The sequence below is a fragment of the Prionailurus viverrinus genome, chromosome B1 (assembly GCF_022837055.1).
Source record: "Prionailurus viverrinus isolate Anna chromosome B1, UM_Priviv_1.0, whole genome shotgun sequence".
Classification (NCBI taxonomy): Eukaryota; Metazoa; Chordata; class Mammalia; order Carnivora; family Felidae; genus Prionailurus; species Prionailurus viverrinus.
In genome coordinates this window covers 162,868,973-162,880,766 of record NC_062564.1, presented here as the reverse complement: position 1 = coordinate 162,880,766, position 11,794 = coordinate 162,868,973, and the positions used below count along the sequence as shown (strand labels likewise).

The 11,794-nt window shown below is 54.1% G+C and overlaps 1 protein-coding gene across 4 annotated transcripts in view; it reads left to right on the top strand.

Annotated features, from left to right (window-relative positions):
- Positions 1-213: 213 nt before the first annotated feature.
- PDGFRA (platelet derived growth factor receptor alpha) overlaps positions 214-11,794 on the top strand; it is a 51,331-nt gene continuing 39,750 nt past the window's right edge. Inside the window, exons 1-2 of one of the 4 annotated variants that reach the window (XM_047854859.1) lie at positions 214-447; positions 10,443-10,503. In XM_047854859.1, coding sequence (XP_047710815.1) covers positions 10,455-10,503 — 49 coding nt within the window. In that variant the 5' untranslated portion in view covers positions 214-447; positions 10,443-10,454. Of the gene's footprint in view, positions 448-1,608; positions 1,632-3,215; positions 3,305-4,062; positions 4,212-10,442; positions 10,504-11,794 lie in introns of those variants that run through there. The other 3 variants (XM_047854862.1, XM_047854861.1, XM_047854860.1) reach the window with 3 other exon arrangements.

Below are 11,794 nucleotides of genomic sequence, written 5' to 3'. Positions count from 1 at the left end.
CCTCTTTCCCGGCAGAACATCAACACCTCCCCCTTCCACCACCCCCACCCCATCTGGTCTGCCTCTCTCCGCCCCCCAGTTGTTGTCGAAGTCTGGGGGTTGGGGCTGGACCCCCTGATTGCGTAAGAGCAAAAGAGAGAAGGCGCAATCTGGCTGCGTGGAGAGTCAGAGCGCACGGAGTTCGAGAGAAACTTTTATTTTGAAGAGGCCAAAGAAGGGGGGGGGGGCGCTTCATTTCCTGACAGCTATTTACTTAGAGCAAATGATTAGTTTTAGAAGGATGGACTATAACATTGAATCAATTACAAAACGCGGTTTTTGAGCCCATTACAGTTGGAGCTAGAGGGAGAAAAACAGGAGGGGACTACGGGAGAGGACGGCAAGCCGTGGACATACTTTTTACTCCATATGTAGGATTTTCATTACGCATTGACATAGGAGGAGAAGGTAAGAAAGGAGAAAAAAAAATGATTTTTGTTTCTAAGAGAAGTACTTGATCAGGCCCTTTGGGCTAGCAGTGAAGTAACTTCACTCAAACTTTAGGCGATGAGGAAAAAAAAAATGGAGTTGAATTCCAACTGTGTGTCCAGAGTCATTTATTTTGAATAAATTTACTTGGAGGAAAGATAACCATAGAGTTCGAAAGTCTAGGGATTAAAAAAAAAACAAAACACATTTTCCAGACCTATTTTTAAAAAGCAGTGTTTTTCTAACAACTCTACAGTCTCCCAAAGAAATTGTTTAGGCTTACATTTTTGAGGTTTCTTTTGGGGCTGGGGGGTGGTATCCGTGTATACCGGGACGAGCACCAAGTAATGCTGGGAGTGGGGGCAGAGGTGTTTGCCCTCTTCTTGGCAGTAGGTCCTGGAAGGCGACAGGTTTTTAATGAGTATTTTCATTCCTCGCCCGCGGTTTGGCGGGACAGCGCTGCAGCGGGTGGTGTGGAGCGCGGCAGGAGGACTGGGGGAGGTGGGGGGAGAAGAGCGTCGAGTGGGGCGCGTAAGGGGTTGCGAGGAGGGGAGGCGTGAAGGGCTCCGCAGGAGAGGGCCGGACCTTGGGTGGCAGCCGGGGGCACATGGCGCCGGCCGAGGGCGCGTAATTGCTGGACGGCGCAGCGCCGGGTGCGAGCCGGGGCCAGACTCAGCACAACCGTGGCGGCTGCGAGAGGAGTAGAGGGGGCGCGGACGTGGGCGAGGGCTTGGGAGACTCCCCAGCTGTTTGCAGGATCGGTGAAGTGAGAAGGAGAGAGGGCGCCAGCCCCGCAGTGCTCTGGCGTTGCGCGCCCTAGCGCGGGGGCGAAGGCGGCGCGGGCGGGCGGGCGGGCAGACGGTCTGGAGTAATGACAAACACATTTGGCCCCGAGTGAAGAAGTCGTCGTCGCCTCGCATTCCAGCAAGTGGGATTTGAGGAATTTAGAACTGCGCTCCAAGGGGCCCTCCTTGTGCGCTGTGGTCCCCACCCCCACTCGTCTCTGCGCGCCCCCTTTCCTCGGTGGAATCATTTTTGCAAAGCCCGGGGCTCTGCTGCTGCCCAGTCCCAGCCACAGGAAGGAAAAAAGGAAGATTGCCAGAGAAGTGCAGAACTTCTGGGGAAGTTAGGGACGACTTGGAAGGGAGAGATTTGGTTCCCAGGTAAGAGAAAGATCGTACGGGAACCGCCCTCGCCACCTCTCTCCAGGCACCTGAGCTCTGGACCCCCCTCGCGGGTCCCTTGCCTCGCGGGGATGCGTGGCACTCGCCGCCTGCACTCGCCCTGCGCTGCTTCATCCTCTCCAGTGCCTGTGTCTATTCCAGTCCTTGCGCCGGCCTCCTTGCCAGCCTCGGAGCCGGCTCCTCGCCGCCCCTCCCTCCTCCTCCGTCTGTCCCCTTGGAAATCGGCTTTTACTTGTGAGACTAACTTCCCCCGGCAGCGCCGGGGGAACGGGCGGCATACATTTAGCTCGGAAACAACTGGGATCAGCGGTTCTGTTCGAAAAGGGTCGCAGCCAGCTCAGAGCAAGAGGGACCCGAGCACGGCTGCCCTAGGGGCGAGAAACCGGGTTGCCTGGCCAGGTGTGCGGGAGCTGCCAGTGCTCTGGCCAGGCGTCTCCGACGGGAAGCAGTGCTGGGCTGCCTGAATGTCGGCTGTGCGTCTTTCCAGCAGCCGGAGCGCCCGTCCCTCTCTTTGCTTCCTTAGCCCTGCTAAGACCTCAGGATTTCGGAAGGCTTGCCTGGAAGAACGTGCCACTCACTCCATCTCTCAGGGTGAGAGGCAAACCCGGGCTGGAGAGGGAGCGTGGATGGCCTTTATCAGGTCCGGACTGCCCAGAGCCCGGCCCAGCTGCCTGGAAAAGCCCTGGGCTGTGCCGTGTGGGAAATGGCTTTTTGGCTCCGCCGCCGAATTGCTCAACGTTTTGGACCGACTCGTCTCGCCGCAGTCGCTCCCAACCAGAACTAGGCAGCTTTTTAGAGCAGAGTGACATCGGGCAAACGGGGGAGACAATCGGCCGCACCGCTCTAGGGACTAACACCCCCCGGAGCCCAGCGGGCGTCTGGGCAGCTGGAGGGGAGAGGTACTGCGGGTTTGCGCACTTCATCCGCAGTCGTGCTGGCTCGGGTTTTAACATCCCTCACCTTTACCCGCATCTGCCCCACTAGGATCCTAGCGCTGCGGCTTTGTGTCCCTTCCCTGTTGTTTTCCTTCGCTCTTGGTTTCCTTCTTGCCACAATCCCATGATAAAGGGGGCCCTTCCACCGCTCCCGGACAGGCTAGGGCCCGTCCATCGTCGCTTTGACACCCTGGCTAGTCCCTGCTTCGAGGCTCTTGCACAGTCTCGCGTTTGGTTTGACCCAAATGTAGCTTGGGTGAGTCCCCAGAGCGGGTACGGGGGTGGGAGTGGGGGGGCTGAGAGAGGAGGTAGAGGCGGGAGGCACCGGGAAGGAGCGGGGAGCTGACCCTCGGCCCCTGCGCCAGTCCTTAGGTGGACCGAGAGGGACTCGAAGCAGAACGCTGGCTCCCGGCCCCAGGTCTGCTTTCCTCCCGGGGCGCGGACTGGGGAGGGGAACAGGGGGAGGGGCATCGGGCCGGGCTTTCCAGCTGCAAACGCGTCTGGCGCCGAGGCGGGCCCGTTTTGTGCCTCCTGGGGACCGGCCGTGGGCGGCGCGCAGCGCCTGGACGCGTCCTGCGGACGTGGTGGCCAGCGCCTTCCTGCAGACTCCAGCGGGTGGGACTCCCTCTGGCCTCCGGGGAGCTGCGACAGGGTTACATGTTGCTGATGGACGAGTGGCAATTCTGGGGGAAAAGCTAAAAGCTCGGTGACTGAAAGGTGGGGCTCTCAACGTCCCTTGAATCTGGCTTCAAGGGGCCCACGCACAGCATCAGTCGTCGGGGTGTGAGGGGGGAGGTCCCGCGCGGGATGCAAGCTCTGGGCAAATTGCTTTGCCCCATTGCGCTCTAGTCCAGGCTCTGCCGGTCCATGTCTTTTGCTGAAGTGGCTCTGCGGCATTTCCTTTTGTTTTAAACTGAACAGTAAGCCAGGAATCGGCTCGAAAAATAGATTGGAGTAGCTAAAGAGGACCTTAGACTTGGGGCGCTCCCTCCCAGCCAACCGCAGTCTTCCCTTTCCCCTAGAAAGGGAAGCGAGGGGCGCAGGCGGGCGCGAGTGTGTGCTGGGCAGCGGGGACAGAGGCGACCATCGGGCAGGGGGGCGCAGGGGAAGCTGGGTTCTTGAAAGACGAGGGGTCGCAGTTTCAGCGCACCGCGGCCTTCTCCGAGAGCAGCTGCCCGCGGCCGTGCCGCTTTTGGGCCCATAGGAGGCGCTGGCGCGCGACTGTAACCCTAAACCCCCCGGCCCCTCTCTCTCCACCCCGCCCGGCCCCTCTCCCTCCACCCCGACCGGCCCCCTCTCAGGTCTCAGCCGAAAACAATGCAAACGCCTAGCGTCGTGCCTAGGGCGCCGAGGCCGCTGCAGCTCTGAGGCCAGGAGCGCGACCGACAGGGACGCTAAACTCCGAGCGGGCGGTCGTCGCCACCAGCTCCGGGGCGACAGAGCGGCCCAGGGCGTGGGGGCGGCGGGAGGAGGAGCTGCGGGCGCCAGTTGTGGGGGCGGAGGGGCAGGAGGCTGGACGGTGCGGAACGTCCGCCGAAGGTGGTGGAGCTGCGGGGCAGGCTGCGCTGTCCGGGGACCGCGAGCCGGAGCCGCCGGCGGGCGGGCGGCCGAGCGGCCCAACCGGGTAAGATTCTCGGGGCTGCTGCGCCCTCTAGCGGCCTTCCGGAGCGCGCGCCGTCCCGCTCTCCGCCAGCCTCGCGCGCTCCGCGCCGCGGCCGCGTCGGAGTTTCAGCGCTGAGCCCGAGGGCCGCGGGCCGACTGACCTGGTCACCCTTCCCGGTGCCGGGGGCCTCGGATAGACGCCTGCAACACGGTGGGGGCTCGGGAGGCTCGGGGTGGGGGGAGACTCAGGAGGGGCGGGAGGGGGCAGGGGCAGGGTTTGGGGATAGGCTGGGGGCGTCGTAATGAATTAAGCGTGGGACAAGCGGAGGGAATGGAGGGGATAGGGTTCCGGGCGCTGTTAGGGGGTAGCCGCCGACTTTTGTTTTGAGGCCCCTCGCAAGGTCCGCTGCCGCGCGGGCGGCCCCTGGCTGTTTAGTCTTACAACTCTGCGCTATTGAGCCACGGGAACAGTCGTTTCCAATCAGCCGAGGTTCCCGGCCGCGCGGTTTCCCCGCCGGGCTGGTTTACGAGGGGTGACAATGGCCTGCGGACAAATCGGGCTGCGCGGCCCGGGCTACGGCGTCGCGGTCCCCACCCGGCGCGGCCCAGGTGGTGTCGCTTCTGCGGGTGGGTGCCATCCCCGGGGCGGGGACAGAGTGGGGGAAACAAAGCCCTGGATCACCCGAATTCCTCTCCAGTGGCTTCTTCTGCCGAGCCCTCTGAACCTGTGCCGCCTGGGATGGCAGCGCTGTTTTCCGGGGCTCCCGAGGCCCCGCTGCCCCAGCGGATTCGTTCGCAGCGACGGTGCTGGTGCCTGTCCCTCACCGAATTTCTCCTGGGGCCCCGCGGACAATTAAGCTTTTTCGGCGGCAGTTTCCCTATTCCTGTTTCTATTCTGTGGGCTCCGAGCTGAGGTCACCACGAAACCTAAAAGTATAACCCAAGAAAGGAAGAGATTGGAAGTTAAGATTTGGTATATTTTAGCACAGAACTTGTAGCCGCATCTGTCTCCGTGGACCCCGGGACGGATGTCCTTGGACCAACAGTGTCATCTGCTGGTCGCACTTGAGAACTGCAACGACCCTCTGCTGGGGGTGGGGGGCGGCGGGGGGGGAAATGGGCTTCGCGGAGATTCTAAGCAAGTTGCGGCATCGGGAAGATGCATTTTCTGCCTGGTAGACCCAAGCAGAAGATGATGACTGGTTTCCTTTTCCTATGAAGCGGCAAGAATCACGGGCTGAGCACATTTATTTTGTGGACCTTTGTGTAGTTTTTTCGCCTTAGTTCATTCTTTGCATTTGTGGGATGAGTCAAGTACTGACCTACCACATCTGATTATCAGAGCCGACCTGTGAAGAAGTTAGGCAGATACTTGCATATCCCCCCCCCCCACTTTTTAAAACTATTTATTTATTTTTAAGAGAGAGACAGAGTGTGAGCAGGGGGAGGGGCAGAGAGAGAGACAGAGAGGGAGACACCGAATCTGAAGCAGGCTCCAGGCTCTGAGCTGTCAGCACAGACAAGAGTGGGGCTCAAACCCACTAATGGTGAGATCATGACCTGAGCCGAAGTCTGGCGCTTAACCTACTGGGCTACCCAGGCACCCCTTGCATGTCCCTTTATGAGTGAAGCCTTGGGGGTTGGGAGCTTGGTGACCTTGAGTTCGAGTGCCCTGAAACTTAGTACACCCAGGTTATCCCATTAGGAGTCACACCAGTTTGGTGGCGATCAGAAGGAAGTGTCATTTTAGTGTCCCGTGGTTCAATATCTGATGCAGGAAGAGTAGAAAGGTTTATGAGCTCAGATTGTCCGGTAAAATGCTCCCACTTAAAAATACTCCAGCCAACACCCATCCCCGGAATGTCCGACGGAGCTCAGAGAGATCAGAACAACAAAACAGGCTCTGGTGGGGTGCAGATCCTGGCGAACACACCCTCCATGAAACGCCACCAATGTAGCCCAGCATTTGGATTGCCTGGGCTGATGTTACCAGACAGAGCAGAACATTTGTCACGGGGAAAAAGCAGGATATGTAATTTTCACAGTTAGAATTAACTTAGAGCTGAAATTAACCGAACCTCCGAAATTTGAATCTTATAGCCGTCAGTGGCTTTGGGGACTGTGAGAGTCTCCTGTGGCCTTTAATCACGCTAGGGTGGGGTGAAATTCAGTATTCAGTGGCTTTGCAGTCGGCTACACTGAGCAGTTGGTGATCGGGAAGCTAGCTCTCTGGCTTTCTGAGAATAAGATCATGCTCTTACTTCCGGAAATAGTGCCCGTGTTCTGTTTACTCTCTAGCTTAGCATGTTGTCTTTGATTATTGAGTCTCACTTAATGGCTCTTTCACTTCTGTTTGCAGGGACAGAGGTGCCAAGTTGTTAAACAATAGCGGCTCCAAACAGATTTCTTTTTCTGTTTTCATGACTGTATATATAGGTTCCTGTTACAACAGCTTGGCTAGTTCATCGGGCCTTCACGGAACCCGAGTTTAGATCCACTTCTCCACTATGCAGGTGATGCAGGGCAAGTCGAATGACCCCTGGGCCTGACTTTCTCAGTATGTAGACGTGGAAGTCAGCCCTCTGACATCCCTGTCATCTAAAACATCTTCAGAGTCTGCAGGAGGAGTCCGTATAAAAACCCCATAGCTGCAGTTTTCAAAGCACTTTTGACTAAACTCTGAAATTCAGTCCTTATGATAATGTAGTAAGGCAAGCCAGGAAGTCAGGTGTTACTAGTTCCCCTTTATGGAAGAAGAGCCCGAGGTTCAGAGAGAGGGACTGAGTGTCCGATGTGGGATGAGCCTAGTCCAGAGCCATTTCCATCATGCTTCTGAGAGAAGGAGAGAGACAAAAAAGTGTGAAGGAACCACAGGTCACTAGCCTGACAGTGAACGTGGCAGACCTGTCTTTCCCCTGTTTATTTCTCTAACTCTCGGTCTTGCTTCTTTTGCGTTGTGGCTATAGAGGTCGGAGGCTGAAACCCAACCTGTAGTTGGCACGAGAGATGGGATTCTGATTTTTTAAAAACCAGATTTGGATGAAGTTCCTCCTCGTGAAGTGATTTGTTCTTGCCGACTCCTATTATGCCAGGTTTCTCTGACATGAGCGTGACCTCACTTGCTTCCGTGCGCACATCTGACTTTTGGGCCAGCTGCAGGATAGAGGTTACTGATTGAGGATGAGCCTTTACACCCAGAGCAGGTAGAAAAGCGCCAGAAACAGCAAGCCGGCCTCCCAGAGAGTCTCACTGCAGGACCAATAGGCAGGGAGCCCTCCACCCTCTCGTGTTTTCCATTACCTCCCCATAGGGCACACACTGTGCGATTATTCACGAGTAAATCGTCTTGAGTTACCGATGAGTAACGACATGAAACTTCACAAATGCCCTAGGTTTCTAGCCAGAGAACTACGTTTATCAGAGAACGGAGTTTGCAATCTGCAGCAAACACATGTTGATTCTCAGTATTCGCATCATTATCGCTGGCTCGGAGGCCCTGTTTTCATTGCCCACTTTGTATGTCAGTAAATAACCCTCTCTGGCAACAGGTCTGCCGTATCTGCGTGCACAGAAGGAAATCTGGTGGGGCTGGGCCAGGGCAAAACGCTCCTCGGAGCCTGGCCTATAAAAGCAGCGAGCCCTTCTCTTAAGCTCGGGAATGCTTTAAAGATGCATCATTGGCAAGCCCTGCTAAAGAAATACAGGATATAAATGTGATAAAACCCAAGACATCAAGCTGGCTCTGGAGGGCTCCTTTGAAGTTCGCTAAGTGGATTATCAGTGGGAGGCTGATATTTATATGTACAAACATACAGGCCGTTCCTGCTAATTGTGGTACGTCAGGCTGGCCGGGCTGGCTCTGGGGCCCGCTGTGCCCGTCACCACAGCAGTGAGGAAACCCTGCAACCCCCCCCCCCCCCCCGGGCACATGCCAGGATCCGCAGAAGCCATCGGCGAGCCAGCATTGTGCAAATTGCATTTGGGTTCATAGCCCTGCAATTGTACTTCTCTCGCTGGGGTGAGCAGAGAAGGAAAGCCGGGCCCCAATTTGCATTAGGAAATAGTGTTGGGCAGGGGAAGGAGGGGACCCACAAGACTGAAACCCTGACCTTTCCTTGAGGGAGACCATATGGTGAATTGGAGAGAGCATGGCTTTTTGTGTCACATAGACTTCGGGTTAGAATTCTGGCTTTATCACCAGCTGTGTGACTTGGGGTGAGTTGCTAAACTTCCCTGAGCCTCAGCTGGCCCTTCTTAAAATTAAATATGTGTCAAGGCTATTTTTTTTTTTAATTTTTAATGTTTATTTATTTTTGAGAGACAGAAACAGAGCACGAGTGGGGGAGGCGCAGGGAGGGAGGGAGACAGAATCTGAAGCAGGCTCCAGGCTCTGAGCTGTCAGCACGGAGCCTGACACGGAGCTCGAACTTACAAACGGCGAGATCATGACCTGAGCTGAAGTTGCACCCTCAACCGACTGAGCCACCCAGGCGTCCCTCAAAGTTATTAGGTTATTATTAACAGACACGACATAATGACAGCTTTGGCTTAGTAAATACTTGTTTCTCATTCCTGCCTTGGAGAGAACAGAATTATTGTTTTTTTCCTGTCTACCCCCACCCCCTACACACACCATGGTTACCAGCATTCTGCCTTTCACTCTTTCTTCCTCCTGGTAGAATTCAGTGAAGCAGAAATCCGGTTTGTGCATATGGGTCACCTTAAAGCAGAAATACGTGATCAGACTCTCCCAGAAATGACGAGGCTGTCATCTGCTGGATCTTTTCCAACCAACCAACCAACCAACCAACCAAACAAAAACAAAACCCCACAAAACTACAGGCGCTTAACACAGGCATACATTGAATTTCTCTTTTTTTGTTGTGGTTGGTTGGTTGGTTTTAAGCCAATTTACTCAGGAATCGTGAACGCACATCTTCGTTTCCAAAGCCCATGGTGGAACCAGTTAAATCCCATGAACTCCTTCCCCTGCATGCTTGGGGTTTTGAGCAACTCAGGGGCCCAGTACATCCGCGGCCAAGGCTTAGGTGACTTTTTTATGGCATATCATAAAGCTTGCACCCCTGCCCGGGCCCCTCAGCGGGGCCTCTCCAGTTGAAACTTGGGTGCACGGTTCTTTCCCTAACTGCAGTCAGGTCACTTTATCAGTGATGTCATGTGGGCAGTGAAGGGGGAGATAAAATAAGGTAAGCGGGATGCGCATGAAAAGGAAGAGATAAGGAAAAGGGGGCCCTTTCAGAGGATCACCCAGAATAGGCTGTTCGGTGGTTTCACCTCGGGGCTGCCCTGATCCTTCTTTAATGTTTCCCTGCTTTCCTGGTTTGTGTCTTCTGGACGTTCAGTTTCAGTGTCTCTCCCCACTTCTCTCTTCCCCTGCTCACATTTTGTGGCAGGAGGTTTGGAGTCGAAGACTCGGTTTCTGCAGCTACTGTCACCCGATTGTGAGAATCCCTCGTTGGTCTCTGCTGCATTTTATCGTGTGGTTTCCTGCGTCCTCGGAAAAAAACGGGCATTCAGTCATGCTTTCCTCTCCCGTGCCCTCTCCCTGCTTCACCTGCTTTACTGCGCCATCCACTCCCACGTCCTGGGCTCCGGGTGCCTTGTTTAGCCCCACTGAGGTGCAGCAGGCCCCCGGGGGAACGCGGGCCGGGAGCCCAAGGCCTGAGCCTGGTCCGGGTCTGTGCACGGCAGAGTGACATCGTCTAAGTGACGTTGGTTAGCGGGACTTTCACAAACCCTAGATCAGAAAGGCTCGTAAGTATGGGAGATATTTGTTGTAGCCCAAGCATCTCTTGCAGAGCTTGTAGCTGATGTGAGCTTCATGTACTTTCTGTAGCGAAACACAAAGCAAAGGACAACCTGGTTTGAGTGAAAACAGCTCCAGTTTGGAAGTTGAGTAAATAGATGTGCTCGTGTTTCACATCCTTAATTTAAATGGCTTAAAAGGAACAGTTGTCCTACACTCTTGGACGCATTCTAAGACCGTAAAGCAAGGCCTTTTGGAATTCGAGAGCCACACGCAAGCAAAAAGGGTTTCAGCTTCAGGTGGTTTCTGCATGATCTTGGGGTCCCATCGGACCATGCAATGACCATTTTAACCATGAATCTTAGATCGAGGTGTTTTTCACTAAAACGATGCTGTTAACATGTTCCCTACTGCAAAGCACAAGAACGAGGCTTACCAGTCATTTTATTGGCTAATGCTGTTTCTGTTTGACTTTTGATTTTCCAGTTTTCCAGAATTATGGGGACTTCCCACCTGGCGCTCCTGGTGTTAGTCTGTCTCCTCACAGGTATGGGTCCCCGTTCTCCTCGAGTTCCTTGTTCTGGGGGAAGCCTTGCTTTCCAGGTTCTCTGCTCCGGGAGTGTTAGTACCTGTACTCTGCAAACACAGTCCACAAGAGCGAAGGAAAGCAGAAAATTGTGAGAAGTTATCTAGAATGACCACAAACCTCCAGGCCCTTCTGCTGTATCGCACTAATTCCAGCTCAAAAAGAACGCTCGCCAGTGGCAACTTTAGCGTATGTGTGATCCTGGCCTTGAATCGTGGGAGAAATAATAGCCTAAATTTCCCCACTGTTTTTTATTTTTCCTGGGACATGGATCTCCAGTAAAGGGGATCAGAGACCTTCAAGAGTGGTCAAAAGAAATAAACAATGGAAACTTCTTTACAGGAAGTCATACCTGTCTTAAGTGGAAGATGCTTAAATTGCTGGAGAAATCTTAGAGCCGCCTTTTGCCTTCGAATCTAATTGGTAGCCTGTTTGACTCTTGGGTAATCTTACTAATGCTTTTTGGACCATTTGCTGAAATGCTTACTGGGAATTTTTAGTTTCCATCCAGATGTTTATACATCACAGATGTTCATCACGAACCCAATGTTTTTCTAGTCTGAGGAGTTAACTTAAGTCTGTTAGTGTCTGTAGGGCTTATCTATAAGGGCATGTTAGAAATGAGCGGTTTGGCAGTTCTAAACTCCAGCAGGAATATGCCGCCTTCAGGACAGAGGTGACCAGATCCACTTACGACTTCTGCCATAAGCTGCAGGAATCCTAGTGGGCACATAAGTGAAGTTGGGTGGGTTCCCACATTGGGCTCCAAAGGAGATTAAGAGGCCACTGATGAACAATTAAGCCATAATATCTCTTCTATCAGTTCTATAGACAGAGACAGCTAGGCTGAAATTTTAGGTTGTAAGATGAACCTAGAGTTTTCACTCTTGGACTTCATGTATTCTTACCTTTTTTTAAGTTTATTTATTTTGAGAGAGTGAGAGAGAGAGAGATCAGGGGAGGAGCAGAGAGAGGAAGAGAGAGAATCCCAAGCAGGATCCGCACCATCAGCATAGAGCCTGACATGGGGCTCGAACTCACCAACGGTGAGATCATGACCTGAGCCCAAATCAAGAGTCAGACACTTAACCGACTGAGACACCCAGGTGCCCCTGCGTATTCTTACTTTTTAAATTAGAATCTACATCATCCGGCTTGGGCTTCTGGGAAGTCATTAGAGAGAAGGCACGCCAGAGTGTCGTAAGAAATGGAAACCGTGTAATTCTTGAGCACAAATCTGCCTTGTGCTTTG